This window comes from Mauremys reevesii, linkage group 6, assembly GCF_016161935.1.
Source record: "Mauremys reevesii isolate NIE-2019 linkage group 6, ASM1616193v1, whole genome shotgun sequence".
NCBI classification, from domain to species: domain Eukaryota; kingdom Metazoa; phylum Chordata; order Testudines; family Geoemydidae; genus Mauremys; species Mauremys reevesii.
Window position 1 is genome coordinate 101,222,577 of NC_052628.1, and position 23,433 is coordinate 101,246,009.

General features: G+C 39.1%; 1 protein-coding gene across 6 annotated transcripts in view; it reads right to left on the reverse strand.

The window, feature by feature from the left end:
• Positions 1-23,433, reverse strand: part of CCDC171 (coiled-coil domain containing 171) — a 202,746-nt gene that overhangs the window by 4,735 nt on the left and 174,578 nt on the right. For 4 of the 6 annotated variants that reach the window (XM_039544117.1, XM_039544120.1, XM_039544116.1 and 1 more), the window contains 2 exons: positions 23,094-23,246; positions 8,325-8,431 (listed from right to left, as the gene is read on the reverse strand). In XM_039544117.1, coding sequence (XP_039400051.1) covers positions 8,325-8,431; positions 23,094-23,246 — 260 coding nt within the window. The remainder of the gene's footprint in view (positions 1-8,324; positions 8,432-23,093; positions 23,247-23,433) is intronic. The other 2 variants (XM_039544121.1, XM_039544118.1) reach the window with 1 other exon arrangement.

The following is a 23,433-nucleotide window of genomic DNA, read 5'->3' on the forward strand; positions in this document are numbered from 1 at the left end:
GATTTCCCATTTTTGCTACCATCATGGACAGCTCAACCAGTGGTAAAAACAGCAGGAGTTCTATGGTAGTGTAGTGGCTTTCACTGGCATTTTAACTACAATGTTGTTAATAAAATCTCTGAGAAAGATGACATGGTGATTAAAATACTGGAGAGGCGGGTCTCACTGGCATTTATGCCATTGCTCCTACCAACAATGGGAAATTTTATAGGAAGAGAGAAGGAAAAACAAAAAGTCTAATGTGGACAGTCCCTATTTGTGAATCCTTTTGGGAGCATTTCTGTTGCGAGGCAGAATTTGGCCCCGCTAAAGGGTTCCAAGGTTTTAGATCATGCAAAACTACTTTCAAACACAGCTGTTTCCAGCACGGAGTTGCCTATTTGCTACATGTTGGAAGTCATTCTACGCTTCCAGGATGCTGCTATGAGTCTCTTTGCTGTTAGAAGTAGCTTGAAGGAGCCATTTTCACTCTGGATGAAATACATAAAACATAAGAATGATGAAAAGTCTAAAATCTGGTGCTTAAAATGGGAAAGCGCTGCTACTGGGTGCCACTGTACCATAATGAGCGTTAGCAAACTTTTCCAGAGCAAGAAAGTACAGCAGCCAAGAATAACTGTTTCTTTCCCATCTCAATGGTTTCACAACTCTATGTGCTGATGCAGTAGGACTCAAATTGGTGTTCTGTAACAAACAAAGTAGTAACATAGTAACATGCAGTATAAATCTTTATTTGTCAGCATTTCTTCCTGGATCCAACAAACAAGTTGTTGTCAGAGACAACAATTCAGTAGACTGCCAACTCACTACATATTAGAAAGGTACACATCACACTTTCTTCTTTCGGAACTGCTAGCCAATAGTTTCTAAATAGCTTTTCCATTACTGGAAAAGTTTGAATGTAACCAAATGATTAGGTAATTATCTGGAAACAATAATTCTTATCCTACCCCCAGCATGCTCTAGCATTTTATATGCTGAGTGGAATCACCAACTATAGACTCTGCTTAAAAATATATATATAAAAAATAAGATTTAATATTATAATATATATTTCATACATTTTCCTATAAAGCTCTTGAATAGAATTTTTTTCTGAACTATATTCACAGCCTAAGGCATACCTATGCCAATCTACAAGACTTTCGTACCTGTGAAGAACCTGTAGGACTAGAACCATGATTATCAGTTTAATATCTAATAAGCACAATGTGTAAACTGTATCTTGTAGGCAGGGAGACGGTCTAGGTCTTTTGCATTGTTAATTTCAATAATTTCTAAATAGCTTAGCTAAAATCCACAATCTATACTGTCTTTCAAGATTCTTTCTAAGCCATAGCACTTTAAATGTTGTCCTAGTAGATCCCAGTTTTCAAACTGCATTGTTTTACACCACTCTATAATGATATTGAAACCTCAGGCTAATCGCATAAGGTGCTATTTTCACAGTGTAATACTCAGCATGCATTGATTTAACCCCAAATTTCTAATTCTTTACTAACGGAATACGTTCTCATCATAGAAAGAAACTTTTCATTTACGCTATTTATTTATCAGTGTCCCTGTACCTTCTCAAGAGTAAATACACTTTTTATTTTTTATCTGACTAGCAAACCTGAATTGTTATTGATTTATTTTGTGTTCTGTATTGAAACTTACAATCTTAGGGGCACCTGGTACTCTTATTAAACTGTTTTGCTGTTTCTCTGAACATTTTTTCGGTATATAATATTGTTACTATGTGTAATTGATTGCTTCCCTTAGTTCCAGGCAAGCCTCCCCAATAGGTGAGTTTTCCCTACAACTTTTCACTGTTTATCTTCCTTGTATCTGTACTTCTAATAGCTGCCTCCACAGCACTTTACCTCAAGTCAGTGGGCATGTGAGAGGAGACTGAATGTGTGTGACCTCAGAAATACACGCAGTCTCAGGGAGCCCATAGTATAGAAGTCCTTGCCACTGAACCTTTTTTCCCCTGTGCTGGCGAGAAAGCATTGCCTATTCAACAGTTTTAATTGTCAAGTCTCGTACTTTTCTTGAGAAATGTATTCAGCTATCAGCTGAACTACCAAGCAGTCTAATTGTTTGCTGTAACCCTCCACAGTTTCTTTTTGAGATGGATGTACATTGTCGCTCCAGCGGAAAAGGAGGAAAAAGGTATATTTACATTCACTTTGCCAAACATTAGCATCTTTTGTTCAATCATTTGAATGCAGAAGGGTTAGGAGAAAACAGCTTAGAGAACAAGGGTTGACACATACAGTGTGAAATCTTAAGGTGCTTGAATGCAATGAGGGAGAAAGTGAGACTGAACCATATTTCAGCTCAGCTACAGTCCATATGAACTTTGCGACAGGTCTCTGTCTCGCAGCCACACTTGACTAGCTTTTGCTGACATTCAACTGTCAGACAGCAACCCTTTACCATGCCCCTAACATGCTCTACAGCTTCACCCAATTAACTCGCTTTCACTTGACATTGCAGCAAAAAGCTTCATAATAGGTGGTCAAGGTGCATGGTGTCTGCCTGCCCTCTAACTGCTCATGCACAGCAAGATGTTTAACTATCCTCCTTCTTGCCTCTTTGCTCAGAACTGGTGCGACTACGATTTAGTCATCCTATTTACTAAACTGGACAGGAGAAGCTGAGATATGGCAGTGGTGCATTAAGCTATCTTTTACAAAAGTTTAATTTTAAAGCAGATCCTTGGACTCAGTTACCAGAAGCCTTTTAGTTAAAAAATTACAGAAGTTCAGTAAAATGTTTTGATCACTTTCTAATTAATAAAGATATATATAGTGTATTAGCAAGATGGATACAGGATGAAAAATTAGGTAAAAGACATTATTTCTAACTAAGATTTTATGATGTAGAGGAGAAAAAGACACTTCAGTTTGTTCCTAGTCCTATGATTCAGTTTTCTTGCATTATAAAAATCTTTAGACATTTAGAAAAATCAACATTTCTATATATTTTGGTTAAGTATGTAGTACTTATAAGTAAAAATATTTAGTATCCATAAATCTATATATCCAAGAAAACAAATGAATTGTAAATCTTTTTCTTAAAAAGATTTTAAGTGTCCACTCTCCATGTGTTTTCTGGACAATGGAATCTGAAAATATATCTGGGACTCACTTATTCTTTTGCAAGTGGATGAATTCAGAAAAATCCAGGTTACTTAACACTTCTCACTAGTGGTTTTCACTAAATGTCTGGGTTAACCTGGCAATGTCCTGAGCCCTTTCAACTCCTATTTGCAATCAGTACATGTGGGTGCTCAGCACCTTTGATTGCCTCTATAGATACATACTTTTCAAATCATGAGCCATACAATGCAGACCCTACATCTGTTGAAAGCAGTTTGATAGGATGGGGCATTAAGTATGCTGATAGGTGTTGAGACTGAGGATATGAAGGGCCTCATGAATCCAGGAGGCTGTTTTACCTCTATATTTTGCATTGGAGTGACCACTGTTGGAATACTGCGTCTAGTTCTGGTGTCCACAATTCAAGAAGGACACTGATAAAATAGAAAGGGTTCAGAGAAGAGTCATATGAATGATTAAAGGATTAGAAAACATGTTTTATAATGATAGACTCAAGGAGCTCAATCTAATTAGCTTAACAAAGAGATGGTTAAGGGTGACTTATCACAGTACACACATAGCAAACAATTTGATAATGGACTCTTCAATTTAGCAGAGAAGGGCATAACACAACCCAGTGTCTGAATGTTGAAGCTAATCAAATTTAGATAGGAAATAACAGTGAAGGTAATTCATTGGAACAATTTACCAAGGGTCGTGGTAGATTTTCCCATCACTGGCAATTTTTAAATCAGGAGTGGATGTTTTTCTAAAAGATCTGCTCTAGGAATTTATTTTAGGGAAGTTCTATGGCCTGTGTTATACAGCATGTCAGACTAGATAATCATTACGGTCCCTTCTGTCCTTGGAATCTATGAAACTAATTCTCTCAGTTCCTGTCTATCTAATCATATTTTAGTGATTCCAAACATTAGGGAAGACGGGGAAAGGGAGTATGGCTCTGTGTAGGCAATTTGTTCTGTAAATTCCAGCTACTGATAGAGAAAACTAAGCTGCCTTTTGTTAAATTATCTCTACCAACCCTTCGTTTCTGAAGATTCTCTAATTATAAACACACTTTCCAGGAGGGATGGGGGAGCAGTAAGTTTAAACAGGACTGTGGAACAGCCTCCCAGAGAGACCATCTGAACACTAGCCTGGGAATCTGGACAACAGAGCTAAGAGAATGTCTGCAGTTATTTCTGTGTAGCTGCCCTATGGGTTATAGCAACTCGGGAAAGGTAAGAGCCCCTCCAACACCTGAGCATATGCCTCACTATAGCAAGTTTGGATACATTCCACAGTCCATTTGGACAGGTGCTGAATGGAAATGGACTCCTCCGTTTGATTTTTTCCCTCTATAAGCAATGAAAAGACAAGAGATTTTTCTTTGTTCTTTACTGATGGAAGCAGTGAGCACTAGACATCCCTCTTGTGCAGTGCTGCAGCTTCTAGGGGAGTCATGAGGATGAGGGAAGAAAACCAAAAGGGAAATGTACTGATTGAGGTGGAAACTGGACACCACTTTCAATTGAAATTTACGGCAAGGACACAGAACCAACTCATCTTTATGAAAGATGGCAAAGGTAAGAGTAAGCTGTAATAGCTCTGTACTTGCATAATTCTGCCAGAGCTATTTGCTGCTAATATGGCTACTTTTCAAGAAATAAAATGTAACAAGCATTTCCCTAAAAGTTTCAGGTAATGAAATAATATTACTCAGAGTTACAGTGAGATTCTAGGGGGTCCTGGGAGCCTTCAATGCAAGATATAGATAGAGCCTTTCTAAAAACTCTTTTTCTTTGGATGAGCAAAGAGGGCTTTTCCCTCTACTTGGTTGTGAAAATACACATTAGTGTTCAAAGGAACACCCTGGTACTCCCATATTCACCACTGTCATATCATTATATGTTTTGTACAAAGTATACCTTGTGAGGTATCATTTTAAAAGTCTTTATCTGTTGAACATTAATATCCTGTTGGATTGTATGTACTATTATTGTATGTGAAGTTATGAAGTATTGCTATATGTGCTATTGAAATATGTTGTGAGGCTGGGAAATGCCCACTGGCCAGACGGGCATTGACGACCCATGAAAAAAAGAATCCACTATCTCAGAGGGATCTCAGAGAAGGCACCTACACCATGGAGGAAATCAACCCATGTCACAGCAAGGGTCCTTCTAGAAGATGGAAGAAGGTATAAAAAGAGATACAGTGACATCATCATTTGACCTCTCCCCTGCCTCCCATTTCAACACCTGGAAGACCAACTGAAAGACAGAGACTTTGGACTTGGGAGTTTGGTCCCAGGCTGGAAGGAGGTCCAGTCTTGTACTGAGGAACTGTAAACTGCTTGTACCATATGCTAGGGGAGACACTGCTTGATTCAAATCTTGCTTAGTCTGTTTAAGTTAGGATTAAGACTGCAGATTTATTTTTGTTTCTTAAGTAACTAACTCTGATCTCCAAGCCTGCTATTTACAATCACTTAAAATCTATCTTTCTGTAGTTAATAAACCTGTTTTATATTTTACCTAAAACAGTGTGTTTTGGTTGAAGTGCTTGGGAAATCTCAGCTCAGATTACAAAGGCAGGTGCTTGTCCATTCCACACTGAGGGAGTGGCGAACTAATTCATGAACTTTCACTGCCCAAGGGAGCCTTGAGCAGTGCAAGATAGGAAAGTTCTGGGGTGCAAGGCTAGGAGTTGTGGGAAACTGGCTGGCACATCTCTGATGATGATGGTTCATGAGTGGCTGGGAGATCAGTTGGGTGTGTCCCTGCCTGTGGATACCTGTGTAAGCGCAGTGCCTGTCAGAGGCTTGTAGCTTGACATTAGCATTACAGTGTGAGGGACTACCCAGGTGGGTGGGTTTAGAGGGCTCAGTGGTCCCATAATCCAGGTTGCATCCCAGGAACCCCATAACAGTGTTCTCCTAAACCCTGAATAAGGAAGGTAAATACTAAATTGATAGATCCCATTCTCTTTAGGATCCAATGACAGACTGCTGGTGGGGGTTGGGCTGTGAGAAACCAAGAGAATCTGGGCCACAGAGCTTTTATAGTCTTGGGCAATGAATCTATCTCCACATGCTTAAAGAATAGACCAATTCTAGCCCACTGTACAGAGTGCACACACGTGCATGCAAGTACAGGAAGGACAACTTCATTAGCTTTAAGTTACAGCTCTGTAACTCAGCTCATTTGAGCTAATTTTAGCTATGATTTTTAGTTTAGAACCACACTGTTTTGCTAAAGACCCTTTTGAAGACAGGAAGGAACAAAAACATTATACTGTAGTTCTCCAAGTTAACTATTGTTGTAAGCAGCATATCATCATGACAGAGAGAGAACTGTTTGTTGTTGCATTGCATTGATCATGTTGGATCAGAGAAGAAGCTGTACCTTGTGGGATCCCAAAAGGTTCAGGATATTCTTCATATAGCCATGCAAACTTTTCATGCTTCTCCAAGCTAAACATTGAGTTTCACCCACCTCCTGTAATGCTTTATCTAGCTAACTTAAGCACCGTCTTATTTATTGTATCTGAAATAGGTTATATCCAGTGAATAGCTGGGAGGGGAGCTTTGCTCTTATAAAGTTCAGGTAACTTAGAAAACAAGTATTTTTTAAGAAAGAAATCACCTAAATGAAATAACCTGAAGGATGACTGTGGAACAAGCCTAACAGTAAAAAGATTTAATTCAGGACTGAGGAGATGATTTAGAGTAAAAAAGAAAACTGCATTATTAGCAGACTATGGTACACTTGAGAATGCTGTCAAACATAAAAGTGTGTTGCATTAAACAGCCAGGCTTGATCCTGGTCTCATTTGCACTGGTTCTATACCAATGTAATGGCACAGATTTTAATGCAGTTATTCCTGATGTACCCTGCTGATGTACCCTGAGAGTAGAATCAGCCACTTGTGGGTTGTTTAAATCAGAAACTAGCCTAAGAAAAGAACTGGCCTTTCTGAGACATTGCTCAGAAAATACCAGTTAAAATCTGAATAGTTTAAAATAAATAGTCATATGTTTTAGGCTCAGTTTCATTTAATGTCTAACATGTAGGTCTTTTGTAAATGCAAGACCCAAATTATACTAACTGGGCAAGGAATCAAGCTTATCAGTTATAAACAATTTGAGTGTGGGTGAACTAGGGTTACTGTCTCTATTGTTTTTGGCCCTGTTCATATATACAGTTATACTTCAGACTGTGATTAAATAAAAGCCTAATAATTAGTTCAACAGAACCTTGTATACGTATTTGATTCAAGAGCACAATCAATTTCTAAGTTCAGCTGCTAGTTCAGGTACTGGAATATCACTTTATATGAGGCTAAACATTCAGTTTCAATGCCGTAAGCAAATGGAACTAATATTTTTTTGCATACCGATCACATCGTATGAGAATCAACATTTTAAACAAATTGTTAATGGAATTTCATCCTTTAGTATATAAGCCAAATGTGTGTTCTGAAAGCTCAGTGGAGCTTTTAAAAACCATATAACATTACAGACTGAAGTCAGGCATGTAAAATTTTAATCAGAAGAAATGTTCATAAGGAACATGTAAGGAGATTTTGAAAATATTTTTAAAAGCCCTGAAAACTTTGATATAATAAATAAATGCAGTTATCTCAGGATTATAAATGCAATTCCTATATATTTTTCCTATATGCTCTCCTACATTCCTATATATTCTTTTTATTTTGTTTACCATACAAGTTGTGGAATATTTGATATATTTTGTTAGCTCTTTACAAAGAGATAATTCTGTAATTTGGTGTTTTTTGTTCCAAAATGGCATAATTTCAATCTCATGTTATTAATCAGGACTTCACATTAGATCCTCTACTTTAACAAACATAATCTTGCAGTCTGATTTTTAAACATTATTTAATGAGTGAATTTAGGGTTTTTCAAAGTCCTGAATTGGCAGCACTGGAAAATGAACAAGTACAACACTTGAGGCTTCTGCACTCCTCCCAGCCAATATACTTGAACTCTGATTGTCACATTTTGCATACAGAAGATAGTAAACTTTATATCTGAAGTTCATATCCCTCTGGCTCACAGGGATCAGTAATTAAATATAAACCACTTCTGCTAGTAATAGTTAGTGATAGATTTTTCAATTGTTCCAATAAATATGGCATTGATAGGTATTTGGCACCAGGAAGCTTGGCAAAGTCTTGGTTAAATGACAATATATGCTCAATTTCACTTACTTTTGAGTGCTTTGTTTCCAAAATCCCAAGTGAAGAAGCCTGGAAGCCAGACATAGTTTGAAAGCCTGATGGTGACCCTGTCCAATGGTGTACATCTGCCCGGACAGCTATGCAATTGGGAAGACAAACAAGGTCCTAGAAACCACTGTTTCAAAGGTTGGAGAATCAGTGAGCATTCCAAAACTTTTCCATTGTGTTGCCTCTGGCCACTAAGGGCTTGCTTCCTTAACCAATCTGACTGTATTTATAATAACCACACCCATGTATGGCATGGATGAGTGAGCATGTTAGTTTTAGCACTAGGACATTTTGTGATATTACCTGTATGTTCGAGTGTTCTTATTATGAACCCTACCTTCACAGTTCTATATTGGCTCTCAGACTCAAAAGTGTTGGATCCCCAAAGCAATACATGGCATTGAAGGTTCCAAGTGACCCTATCTAACAGAGTATACCAATTGGATCAATTGCGCCATTTGAAGAGGATGAAATGGGATCTTGGAAATCACTGCAACTATGTTAGTGTCACTTTGTATATACTCAAAGTCGTAGCAGTATTAAGCAGAGCAGAACAGTTCTCTAGCTGCTATCAATACTAAACTTCATTATTTAAAAATTGTGTATACAGACTTATTGCACACTAAAAGGTAACCACTTTTCCTCCTAAAAAAATGCTTTGGCTTTTTTTAAAACAAAAAAAAAACTGATGTCAGCAATCCAGCACTCCTGAACAACCCAATAACAGTAACAACAAACTAATGCCTGCGCAATGAAGGAAAGAAAAACACTAGCAAGGAAACAGATTTTACTTTTAAGGGACAGTACACTGTAGTAAATATTTTTTTTAAATTAAGAAAATTACCATGACAACATCTTTTCCTCTGACAGAATGAAGCTATCTAGTCTATTGGGTACAAAGTCCATATTTTAAAACTTGTTTAAATATCCACTTACTCAACAGATCTGAATTGCTCCAAGGAACCCTCCTGATCTATAGAGTAAATAAGTCTTTACCAGATCAACTGGAACAGCTGTACCATCACTAAGTGATGTGGATTTCACAGCCTGCTATGAAAGAGTTATATATTTAATTAAAATACCCCAAAAGCAAATAAACATATGTTTAGTTAATATAAAGAGGTGTGACTTAAATGTATACCACCAAATAAAAATAAATGTTAAGATGTTATTTGCTGACAGTATGCCCTTAAGTCATGTCAATGTTAAAAGGAACACAATTATGAGTTAAGAACAGTGTTAATTTTTTATGCCCTAACTTTGAACTTCCTATCTTTTATCTGTGTATGTCAGACCTTTTAACATACTTTAAAATGTAAAACTAAGTAAAAAGATATACATAAGAAATTTTAAAGTATAAAATGCAAACAATCAAGCAGTTGAAGCATATTAACAAAGGTCTTTCTGCATAAATATATTTCTCCCTAGTAAAAATATCAAAGTAAAGGCATGCATTTTACAAGGGTGCAACAGAAAAAGCAAAGCTGCTATTTCTCGTCAAACTGTGGGGATATACCCCTATCCAAAAAAGCATTACTGGTTCCACCTGTAGCTAAAGTAAGAGGAACAGCTAGGAAGTGCAGCTCTCCCTCTCTTTTGCTCCCACTCATCTCCTCTCCTGGGCTCAGGGAAGTCCTGCTATGCCAAATCGCTGCTCCTTTACTAGTGAGGTGAGGACTCGGTAGGTAGTACAGGGGAATCTGAAGTGGGAGCAACCTTAGCCACTGATATCTAGCTGGGGAGTTTCTGTGGTTCCCAGGCTTTTCCCAACAGCAGGTGGAGCAGCAGCAGTACCTGACAGGAGAAGCAGAAGTACCCCAGCTAACTCCCTCTATAGGAAGATCTGCCACCCTACTAACCTCACTGTCCTCTAAGGGGAGAAAGCAAGTAATTAGATCACCCAGCTCCCGCTCCAATCCAGAGGGAAGTACAGATAATCAATCATAATACATGAGATTCTGCATAAAAAATTCTTTTGAAAGGACTTAAAATCTTCAAATGTACAGGAAATAGCATCAAGCGTTTCAAATGCCCTGATGAGAAAACATGGATCCTCCTTTTTTATCTGTTTCTAATCAATATAGATTCTCAATCCTGGGCAAATCTAAACAGCAGCATTTATAAAAAATTGGGGTGAGAAGCACCAACTCCACACTTTGACTGGCTGTCTAAGTAAGGTAGCATTTCTCAAATGCGGCCACCGTGGCCACAAGCGACCACCAGGGGCTTTTCTTGTGGCTACAGCCTCCTGGGCTGTGATGGGGGGAGAGGGGAGGGGCAAAGTAGAGCCCCCTCCCCATCTTTGTTGCTCCTGAATGGTGGGGCCAGCAGCAGGGGTCGGGCCCTGCCCCACTCTGGAGACACCTGGGGCATAATGCTGGAGGAGCAGGCAGCCAGTGAGTTCCCCACTTTCCGAGGGATGGTGGAGCTCAGGCTTTGGGCTTCAGCCCTGGGGTGGCGGGGCAGCAGGCTCTTGTTGTGGGGCTTCGGGCTCCAGCCCTGGGCTCTGGCTGTGCAGTGGCAGACCCCCAGGGGCTGGCCACATGGCTTCAGGCTCCATCCCTGGACCCTGTCCTCCGGCCACGGGGCTTCGGGCTCTGGCCGCAGGGGTTCAGGCTCCAGGCCCCCACCCCATCTCCTCTGGCTCCTACTGTCTCCCCCAACCTCCATCCAGGGCTTAATTTGTCCCCAGGCTTGCCAGGACCAAGTAAATCTGCTGTGAAAAGTGATACCTGTATGTTTATTAATATCACTTTTCACAACAGACTTATTAGTTAGCAATAAATAAATTACAATCATTTGGATGTGTATATGTGCATATTTATTCGGTTTTTCTAAAGCTAGCCAACTATTTTAGGAAAAAGTGTAAGAGTGGCCACCAGCAAGAGTTGGTGGCCACACTCTGAGGCCACCAAATAATTTGTCCTAAGAACCCCTAGTCTAAGGAATGATTAGAGACATGAACACATTTTGGATTTCTTCTTTTCTTCTGTAGCTCCCATTCCCTTGTGCTTCCTGTATCCTATCACCTCAGAAAGACGTAAAGTGGCATCACAAAGCAATACTGAGAAACATGATGAAAGCCACCAAAACCACTTTTATTTTGATCTGCTTTAACCACATGCAAAACATCTTACTGTATATACTAATGAAGGATGATCACTACTGAATTTTATCATTATAAATGCTACCATATTTTTATTCGTAACCAGAAATACCCAGAAACAGAAAACAAAACAAATGCAGGAACAAGAAAATCATGATTCACAACAGTATATTGTACATGATGTTACTTAAATATGTCAAATGAACAACAGTAAGAATGACAGTTTGGAGTCCCTCAATCCAGGTCCCATCTAAGTCTCTGAGCCAGAGTAATTCAGGCTCAGCTATTCTTTAATCCCCTCCAAAAATGTCTTGGCTGATTCATAGCCCCAGAACAAACATACTTTCCCTTTATGTTTAACCCACAGTTTAGCAGGGAATAATAGATGCTTCTAGCCCTCTATCTTGAAACAACTTCTTCAAAAGGAAGGAGGAAGCACCTCCTGGCCTGAATAAAAGTCCCTAAGTCTGGAAAGAAGTGAATTTGGCTTCCTTTGTATAGAATATTCCTTTTCTTCTGTAAAATTATGTCCTTGGCTCAGTTCTTTTGTAAAATTTTTTTTTTATTTGGGGGTTAAGTGTCCTGGTCTATAATATCCAGTTCTCAAAAAAACAGCCTGTTAAGCACTCACAGTGCTTTTATTCCTACCACAGTGTTGGCAGTATTGTTAGTTATATAAAAAAATTCTTTCTATTCGGATGTGATGGACACTGTAGCTTTAAGAGGAATGGGATGAGGGGCAAAGAGGAAGCAAAGAATATTGGGGGCAGAAAGCAAATGCATGCTGCTGTACTGTGGTTGGTGAATAAAACTAAGCGTACATTATTCAGGAACATAAAACCACTTCCTTATAATGTGAAGGTGCTCTCAGCATAAAGTGAGCCCTTCCTTAACATTAAACTTCAGTCATGCCAAGTGCCATTTTTCACAGAAAAGGGTTAGATTATATTCTCCTTTGGTAGATGGACAACATGTAATGTATGTATTTACTTGCATTTCCTCTATTAATGCACTGTACAGTGTGGATAAGTTTTTCCCCAAAGGGGCAAAACTGAATCTACATTTTGGACATGTCCCCTCATCCAAATCAGTTCTCTCTCCAAACTGTAGTTTCCCATTAATTAATCTTGGATATACCACTGTTGTACTGTCCTGAGCATTTAAGACAGAAGGAAGAGAGACATTTTGAGGACTCAATGCCTATCTGATCTCTGATCTTGGAATCAGATTTCTCAATTTAAAGGAAAGTTGAGTACCTTTGTTTTTGAGCTCTCCATTCATATACTTCCATAGAAAAACTTCCCTCTAATAATTACTGCCAGAGAAATGCAAAATATTAACACAAAAGGGACGAGACAGATTAGCTTCCTGAAAACATAATCCTCCCTTTTTGCAGCTCAGCCAATAGCTTGAAAGATTTGTTTTGTGTTTAATATTGGAAGAAACCTGTGGCCATTGAGGAAAGTCATGGTTTCCATTAAGCAGCACAGCATGCAAGTTTTGAATTTCATGACAACAGTGGGATTAGAATTTAGATCCTACTGTTCCAAAAGCACAGGTCTACCTTGAGCGAACATACACACATACCAGCCAGTTCATTTCAATAAGGAGATTTTTAAACTCAGACAAAACAAGGAACATTTTAATTACTTAAGGAAAAAAGTGGAAGTGATTCAAAACAAACTATTGCCATTGGAAATGCAACATTTAAATGCAATGAATGCATCATGTTCATTTACAATCTTCATAACATTAACTGTATTGAAAAATTGAAGTATTGCAAACCATCTAATTATCCAAACATTTACTTCTCTACAGATGTAAATACATTGGGCCTAATAAGCTTTCCCACTGTGAAAGTGGTTACTTAAATTATATTAAAATATTAAAAACTATTTAATGAGCTTTTTCCCCCTAAAGTAAATTGAGTGTGTGCCTTAACCTGCTTCAGGCAAAGGAAGTTTCAAACATATTGGTTTTGAAGCTAGCCATTATTTCCCATGTTGCAAAAATGGCAATTTTATTTCCCGACAGCAAATGAAACTGTCAGGAAAATTTAGATGCAATAAAATTGGGTGGTTAAACCAACATGCTGGATTTGGAATAAAACTGAATTAAAGGAATTAAAATTAAGCATTATGTCAGTCAAACTTTATAAAAACTATTTTAAACAGTTTTCCTGCAAAAGTTTGGGCTTTGGACTTGGTGAAGCTCAATCGTAACTATCCACTTTGTGTCTATCAAGAGTGTCACATTGGAAATTTGCACAATGAAAAATATTTTGCATAAAATGTGTTGCTTCTGGCAACCTTTCTGCCTAACTAAAAAGTTGTCAGGCAGTGTGTGACTTTAGTGGTTCAGAGTTTTAAAATGGTGGCTTCAGTCCAAGGCTAGCTAATAACGGGTGACATGCACTGGAATCTTGAGGCCTAAATCAACATTGTTTTCACAGCTGTAATTAAGCCACCTAATCAGAAGCACATTTTGACGGGACAGTTTCTGGAAGCCAGACATTACAATTTCTTATGCCTGGAGCGCAGTGGCTCATGAGAGGTCCTCATTTAATTTCAGGTTAAAAAAAAAAGCAGTAAAATGAAAAGACTATAAAAAAGGCAGTGTATGACTGTTGAAATGAAGCAGGCCTATGTGTTCATGCCTTGACCAACCTCGTATCCCACCCTCCTTCGGCTCTCTGCCGAGTCCCCATCTCTCCAGTGGCAGCTGCACACAGTGAGATTAAGGGCCTCTGCCAAAGTCAACAGATGAGCTGGTCTGAACTGGCTCTCTGTGTGTTCTGATTGTAAATTGTGCTGGTGATGATTAGAGAACTCTAACACAGGATGTCAACTCTTAAAACTGTCCAGAGAAAATAAAAAAAAAAAAAATTAAGTTCAGGAAATTTTTTTAAACTTTTTTTGTGGCTTGGTACATAGTGTTATGTCTATAACTTTCAGATGATTCAAACATGAATTCAGACAAATTAAGTTACCGTATTATCTTTTTTTTTTTTTTTTAAAAGCCATCACTAGCTCACAGCAGGACCCTTCATCTCAGGGTGTTTATATAACAGTGCTGCTGCTGAGTGCAGATCTTCAACTAGCACACACGTCTCCTGTGTCTACCACCTGCCAATGGGAGCTATTCCTAAAACTCTGAGGATCCAGAGACTTGTTATTGTATGCCTCTCACTTAACTATGTTGTTGAATTTCAAATGGATAAACTGTCGTCTTGTTCACTTTCTGTAGCTCTGCTGCATTTGGTAACTTTAACAAACTTTCAACCCCAGAGGCCATTGTAAAACTATCAATATGAAGGCAATAGTCACTCGGGTCTGATTATATTTAGTTCTGCATTTTAATTACATATGGATTCTATTAACTGAATATTTTGCCTATAGGCAACATTATAATCAAATTACTATAATTTTCAAATATGTTAAAATAGTTTGACAAGTTAAAAGTTCACATACCTAGCATATTGAATATCAAAAAAGCTTTCCATAGAAAAGGAAGTGTTCTTTACAAAAAGGCAAATATATGTGGTTGGATTACTCAAACTTTTTTGAACACCTTGCCCCAAGTCATGTTATGTGATTTATAATACTGGTTTCATATTATTATACTTCTTATTAGTGCTATATAATAACCAAACAGTTTAAATGACATGATTTATACTGTTTGGTTATGACTATTACTTATATAAGCAACACTACATGACAAGATGTGTGTTTAGATTAGGATGCCTGCATGCCTCAGGTGTGTGTTGTAAGGCACTTAGCTGATGGCCGATTCCCTATAATTACCTACAAAATGCAAGTATTTCAGTAAAACTTCACTTTTTGAATGGAGCTATTGCTTTTTAGATATAATTTATTTTCAAAGTATTATTTAGTCCTGCCCATACTGATATTTAGTCCTGCATGCATACAGCATACCTGAATAATGTGGAAGCAGCAAAGAATCCTGTGGCACCTTATAGACTAACAGACGTTTTGCAGCATGCGCTTTCGTGGGTGAATACCCACTTCTTCGGATGCAAGTAGTGGAAATTTCCAGGGGCAGGTATATATAAGCAAGCAAGAAGCAAGCTAGAGATAACGAGGTTAGATCAATCAGGGAGGATGAGGCCCTGTTCTAGCAGTTGAGGTGTGAAAACCAAGGGAGGAGAAACTGGTTCTGTAATTGGCAAGCCATTCACAGTCTTTGTTTAATCCTGAACTGATGGTGTCAAATTTGCAGATGAACTGGAGCTCAGCAGTTTCTCTTTGAAGTCTGGTCCTAAAGTTTTTTTGCTGCAGGATGGCCACCTTAAGATCTGCTATTGTGTGGCCAGGGAGGTTGAAGTGTTCTCCTACAGGCTTTTGTATATTGCCATTCCTAATGTCTGATTTGTGTCCATTTATCCTTTTCCTTAGAGATGTCCGAAATAGATTGCGGTCCGTTAAGCTTGGTATTGAGTGAGGAAAAACAGGCAGGACCAGAATAACAGTGAAAAGCCAGGTGGCTGCGGTCTAATATCTAATCTTGTCTTAAAGACTTCAAGTGATGGTGAGTCCACCTCCTCCCCTTGGCAAGCTGTTCTAATGTTTAATTACCCTCACAGCAAGAAAATTGTATTTTATTTCAAGGCTAAATTTGTCTAATTTCATATTCCAGCCACTGGATGTTGTTAAACCTTTGTCAGCAAAGCTGAACATTTTCTACACTATCGGGTGTCTTCTCTATGTGTCAAGTCATCTCTCAACCTTCTCTCTATAAACTGAATATGTTGAGCTCCTTACGCCTCACCTTTATCCCTACCAAATTTCCATTTCCTTTGCACCCATTTCTCCTTCTTCTCTGTCCATTATTCTCTGTCTCTACCCTTTCTGTCTCCTTCCCTTCCCCCTATAATTTGGGGTCCAACGGGATGGAGGAGGAGTAGGGATAACCACTGCCACCTACTCAATGCTTCTGCCCTCAGCCAGGTAGATGCACTGTGGTGCTGTACTAGGTGCCCATCTCATCCCGTATACTGATCTGCCCTGAACCATGCAGCAGAACAGAGCAAGCTACAGAGTGCTGTGAGCACATTCAGGTTCAGATAAACACTCAATCACCTGGCCCACCACAACTGTGGCTCCAAATTTCTGTCATCACTATTAACATTTTTCAAATATTCAACACTTGTACAAAACATGGCATGCTGACATCCGTGCAAAAAGCACAAGGCTGGAAGTTATGAAGGTCAGAGGCTCTGGAGAAGTGACATCATATGAATAAATATACCATCCTTTACAGGTAACGCAAACTTTGCTCTAAATTGTTTTTTTTAATCACTAGAATATGTTTGAAAGCACAGTGGAAAATGCCATGTCGCTAAAACAGCTCACTGCAGTACTGGACTCACAAGAGACTTTCATTTGGCAGTATATGTACCATGGACTCACATGCTTGCCATGGACATCTGTGGTGCCATGTATTGCCCAAAGCTATAGTTGCTCCTGCCCCAAAGCACCCAAAAAGTACTTGCTTAGGACTTGCCACTACTGTACTGTACAGCACTCAAAGCTCTCCATTTAAAGCTTACTGTTAACTCTAACTCAGAATGAAAGGGCAAGTACTGTAGTAGGCTAATGTGTTTGAAGGAGGAGTAAAATGGATCAAAGAAGCATAACCCTCTACTGTTAAAGTAACTGTAAAGTAACAAAAAAGAGTTCATTTAATGGGAAACCTGGAAGCAAAGTCCAAACTCTGGTATTACAGCTAGATACTGCTGAACAAGAAATAAGCAAGTAATGAGACTCTGTATAAATACATTTTAAATTATACCTTTTCCAGTTGTATGCCTCAGTAAGGGTCTTAATATATAAACCATTACAGAGTCACAAATTATGTTATACAGTTATAAGAACATAAAAACGGCCATGCTGGGTCAGACCAAAGGTCCATCTAGCCCGGTATCCTGTCTTCCGATAGCGGCCAATGCCAGGTGCCCCAAAGGGAATGAACAGAACAGGTAATCATCAAGTGATCCATTCCCTGTCACTCATTCCCAGCTTCTGGCAAACTGAGGCTAAAGACACCATCCCTGTCCACCCTGGCTAACAGCCATTGATGGACCTATCCTCCATGAATTTATCTATTTCTTTTTTGAACCCTGTTATAGTCTTGGCCTTCACAACATCCTCGGGCAGAGTTCCACAGGTTGACTGTGCGTTGTGTGAAGAAATACTTCCTTCTGTTTGTTTTAAACCTGCTGCCTATTAATTTCATTTGGTGGCCCCTAGTTCTTGTGTTATGAGAAGGAGTAAATAACCTTTATTTACTATCTCCACACCAGTCATGGTTTTTTAGACCTCAATCATATCCCCCCTTAGTCATCTCTTTTCCAAGCTGAAAAGTCCCAGTCTTATTAATCGCTCATCATACGGAAGCCATTCCATACCCCTAATTGGTTTTGTTGCCCGATTCTGAACCTTTTCCAATTCCAATATATTTTTTTGGATTTTGGACCACATTTGCATGCAGTATTCAAGATGTGGGTGTACCCGTGGATTTATATAGCAGCAATATGATATTTTCTGTCTTATTATCTATCCCTTTCTTAATGATGCCCAACATTCTGTTTGCTTTTTTGACTGCAGCTGCACATTGAGTGGATGTTTTCAGAAATCTATCCACAATTACTCCAAGATCTCTTTCTTGAGTGGTAAAAGCTAATTTAGACCCCATCATTTTATAGGTGTAGTTGTGATTATGTTTTCCAAAGTGCATTACTTTACATTTATCAACACTGAATTTCATCTGCCATTTTGTTGCCCAGTCACCAGTTTTGTGAGATCCTTTTGTAGCTCTTCGCAGTCTGCCTGTGATTTAACTATCTTGAGTAGTTTTGTATCATCTGTTAGGATTATGTTTTCCAATGTGCATTAAACTAGTTATCATTGATCAGGATACTTTCATTATAAAGCACATATTTTCAGAGGCACTAAACTTTCTTAAAGGGAGTGGGTGAGGTATAAGAAGAGATAAGGGCAGAAGACAGGGAGGAATTATGGAGAACTTTGTATAGGGAGATATTGAACTTTGAACTTCATGGAGGAGACTGTGGCAGGAATGTGGCATGCAGGCCTTGGAAGATGTTCATAGCAGAAATAACTGGGTGAAATTTTCTCACCTGTATTATGCAGAAGGATGGACTAGCATACTGGTCTCTTCTGTTCTTAAAAGTCAATGGATCTATTAAAACCTGATGGCCACATCCAAAGATGGCTAAGTCAATGTAGCTTTGCTGACTTAAATGGAGCTACAACCATTTACAACAGCTAAGTGATTCCAGCAGGTGGACAACCTGGTTAGAGTGCTGAAAAAAGGAATAGGGTCTTGACAGATACATTTTGGGTGGGGGAAACAGAAGGGGAGGCCTACATCTTGGAAATGACAATAGTTACTCTACTATTACGATACTATTTCGTAATGTTTTGGTACCAGAGATGGAGGGCAAGAAAAAAAGTTGATAAAGTAAGGTGCAGCAGAATTTGGAGAGAGCATAGATAAGATGGGAGATGGACAGAGAGGACTCAAAAATTAAATCCAGCTTGCAAGCACAGGAGACCAAGAGAACAGTGGAAGTAAGGATGCCAGAAAAAGGTATAAAAAGAGACTCTAGATGGAAAAATAATAAGCACTGTTTTAGCCATACTGAGTCTTAGGTGGTTGCAAGAATGAAAAATACATTAGAGAAAGGCAGAGATGCAGGCCTGCACAAAGGGAGAATGGCCAGGGACTCAGAAATATATTTGTGAATCATCAACATAGACGTGAGAGATAAAAAACATGGGAGGAAATGAGATCACCCTGGGAGACAGTACAGAGGGAGAAAGAAAGGGGAAAAAAGGATTAAGATACTTTGGGGACTAGTAGACAGGGCCAGACTTTGTATTTTTTGTTAGGTCTGTGAACCATTCTGCCACTTATGTTCCCTGCTCCCACCCCTTGCCAAATAATTGACTCCTCTCTCATTATCCCCCACAAAACAAATATTGATAGCTGACTCTTATCTACCTTGATCACATTCCACTCTGCATGAATGTGAATGAACACCACAATCTCTGGATATAACTAAATAAGTAGGATAACCATGTGTCTCATTGCCAAGAGGAAAAGTAGTTGGGCTGGAAGTGGAGTGGAGAATGGAGATGTTGATTCAGAGACTAAGTTGAAAAATGAGAAGATGGAAAGGAAAAAGTGAGAATAAACGCATCTTGCTATAAGATGTCAGTTTTGTTTTTGCAGTAATCAGGGCCGATGCCACCCCTTAGGCAACATAGGCAGTCGCCTAGGGCACTAGCATTTGGGGGGGGCGGCATTTCGGGTCCTTCGGTGGCGACTGCGGCAGCTGGATCTTCAGCTGCCCCGGCTGTCATCAGCATTTAGGTGGAGGGACCTGGGTCAGGGTGGCGTGGGGAGGGCCGCCTGTAGCAAGTAAAGGGGGTTGTGGCACTCAGGGGAACCGCTCCCCGCCCCAGCTCACCTCTGTTCCACCTCCTCCCCTGAGCACGCTGCCCCGCTCTGCTTCTCTCCCTCCCAGGCTTGCGGCGCCAATCAGCTGTTTGGCGCTGCAAGCCTGGGAGGCGGGAGAAGTGGTGCAGCGACCGTGTGCTCGGGGAGGAGGCGGAGCAGAGGTGAGCTGGGGTGGGGAGCTGCTGCATGGCTCCCCGGGCCAGGGGGAGCTGCCGTGGGGGGGAGGGGCATCTCAGGGCAGGGGGGGCACCTTAGGGCGGGGGGGGCGGAGAGTTGCCACAGGGCTGAGGGGGGCACAAGGTGGAAGTTTTGCCTAGGGCACAAAACATCCTTGCGCCCGTTCTGGCAGTAATCAGCAAAATCTTGGGCAGAGAGAGGGGGGAAGAAGGGGCCTAGGTAGCAGGTTTTAGAAGAAGTCTATCAGAGAAGTAACATTGCTTAAGCATGTGAGAAAATAGTGTGGAAGAAAGAGGATCAAACTAAGTTACAATGGAAAATGTCTGTGAGAGAATGGAACTGGAGGTGAGAACAGAGGTACACCAACAGGTGAAAGAGACAGCCAGAGGGTGGTAAGCAAAAGAAGAAACCAACATCAGTTTGGAACTACTCACAGGATGGTAGGAAGAGTAGAATGGAGAACTGAAATCTGATTTAGTAATTACCGTTTTAAGTAAATACTAGACACACACAGAAAGTGTACTTCCCAGACAATTAATTTTAGCAATAAACTATGATTTGGTGTTCCAGATTGACATGTACATGACGAGCACATACGAAAGCTCTGCACCCTGAAAAACTGTGTAAACTAATTGAGCTTGACCAGTTAGTCTGGATAAATACACTGGATAATCTCTCTGGATAAAGCCCTCCTATCTTACGGTTTTGGTAAGGGGATGGGGTGGGGGCTAAATGTGATATCATTAGATCATACATTCAGTTCCACTATTGTGTGCTCCAAGGCTTCGTGAATAGAGTGGTTTTGTGCTATATAGTATGCATGAAATCTGAAATACCGGGCCAAAGCAGCTAGCCTAAGAATAGGCCACTGGACCTATCCCTCCTTACCTTTGGGATGTCAGGGGATAGCTCCCATGTACTATCTATTCATATATCTATTTCAGCAAGCAATCACACTGCCTTTTTATTAAAATCTAAGAAAGGAAATTCAATGCAAAAACATCCCAAACAATTTAGATTATTGGAGTGTTAAGGTTGAGAATTTAAAACACAGAACAGTCTGAAAGTTCAAATTTATGACTGCTACATTTGTTAAAATTCAGGCTTTCTGAAATCACTGCAAATATTAATGGGCAGAGCTTACAAAATATACAAATATTACAAAATACTACATACATACAAGTGAGTTGAGTTAAGGTGTTTTAGGAAAAATAACTTTGAATCTCCTGTCTTTGTTATGTTTAAATTCTAAACCATAATTTTGCATGAATACTTATACTTAGGCTGTCAGTAGACTGAAAACTCCCAAGGAGAGGGGTTGTCTTTTTTGTTCGTGTAGCACCTAGCATAATAAGGTACTGATCTGTGATTGGAGCCTACAGATGCCACTGCCGTACAAATAACAAACAACAACAACATAGTTTTTGCACTGATGATGTATATAGAATTATATAATTTACAATAAGTGTTAAGTTTAATCACAGGCATCATAGCTTTTTATAGTGCCATTTCAAACCATAGAATAGCGCTTCAAAAACTGTAATAGCATAATCTTAACTCAAAACTCTCTATATCCAAAGGCAAGCAAACCTCACTGCAGTAATCTTGGCAGGCTTCCCACTCTTAGCTACACAAGTGGTCATCTTGATTGAAACCCTCAACAATAAAAAGACAAAGGAGCAACCTAGTAAGACTGAAGCAGCTCAGCAGTACACATGTAAACCTAGTAGTACCCAAAAGATAAAGGAACATTGGTTAGAAAAGAAAAGAAACAATTTCAATAGGCCTCTTAGGTTGTCTAGAGTCACAAATGTATCAACACAGCTTTGCACTTATGTGATGATATCAGATCACACATTCAACCTTTCCTCCAAAGATCTTAAAGTTTAAGTTCAGCACCGAGGGAAATATCTCCCTCTGTGCTGATCCAATGTAGAAATGAGTCCATGAGAAATTAATGCAAGCTCTTATGGAGCTAAAGTCACAAGCACAGTCCCTGAATAATGCTTTGCTGATATGTTTACTTGGTTTGTTTTAATGACTCCCCTCTTCCTACTTGACACTCAGTATAAAATATTACCTCGGTTTTCCTTACTATCCTTTGCTGTATCCAGAGTGAAAAGGGAGAAAGAAAAAACCCAAGACAAAAAAACACTCATCCCTTTATACAATAAGGAAAAAGAAAGAAAGAATTGGAAAAATGTATTAATTATATGCAACTTACCTACACAATCTCACTAAAGACATATTTAGCTACATATTTGTGACAGTTTATATGTCTGCCTGATGCCTGTGTGACACAAATATATCTGCAGTCAATAATCCCCCTAAAGACCGTTCTCAGATCTGGAGAATCACCTTATTAGCCTTAAATTAACCCAAATTTTGTCGTGGACAACAATATTTGTGACATCAAATGATTCTTGAAATAGGATTTTAACTTTATAGACGATTAATCATAATATTTCTCTTTCACTAGACATGTATTATGAATAAGTATAGTTGCCTATGGAGAATAATCACATGTTCTAATTACCATTTTGGTTATACGCATAATTAATAACATTCTGGCTTAATAGGACATGCTGCATCTATAGACAGTCGCATGCTTCAGGTCCAAAATCCAACTGTCAGCTGCATTGCCAAAGACAAAGAAGCCATGATGCTGTGTTTTTAGCTTTGGCAACAATGAACAAATCTTTATACAAGACATTGTAGTAAAATTAATCCTCTCATTGCTCTCCATCCACCACCCTCCCCTTAGCCACGTATCAAGCATCACAATAGCATTTTTATACTGGTAATATTGTATTACTGTGCTAAACTGTGATATGAAATTAGCTATATTGAAGAAATATGATCACACATTCCTATCAGAACTACACAATGTGAGAGTAGATACAGCCTAGTAATCTTAATATCCAAATTATAAAATCAAATTAAAGTATGGAAAGCAGACTTACTGATTGTAAGCTTTCATTTTCACGAAGACAAGCTGTTTGGAGTTCTGATTTCAGGGCTGCAATGTGATGTCGATGAGATGCTATTTCTCTCTCTAGTGTAGCAACTCTGGAGCTTGCGAGTTGGTAGACATCCATAAAACTTATAATCAGAGCCTTTAAAAAGTAAAATAAATAATCAATACCGTGTGGACCTTACATAAATGCCAGCTTGCATACAGCCAAATTCATTAATAGAATCACACTAGCTAACTTTTATTAATAAAGAAAACAAAGATTGGAATTAATAAAGAAAACAAAATAAAGTTCAGCAGCAGTAATTAACAATGAAAAGACATAGCAA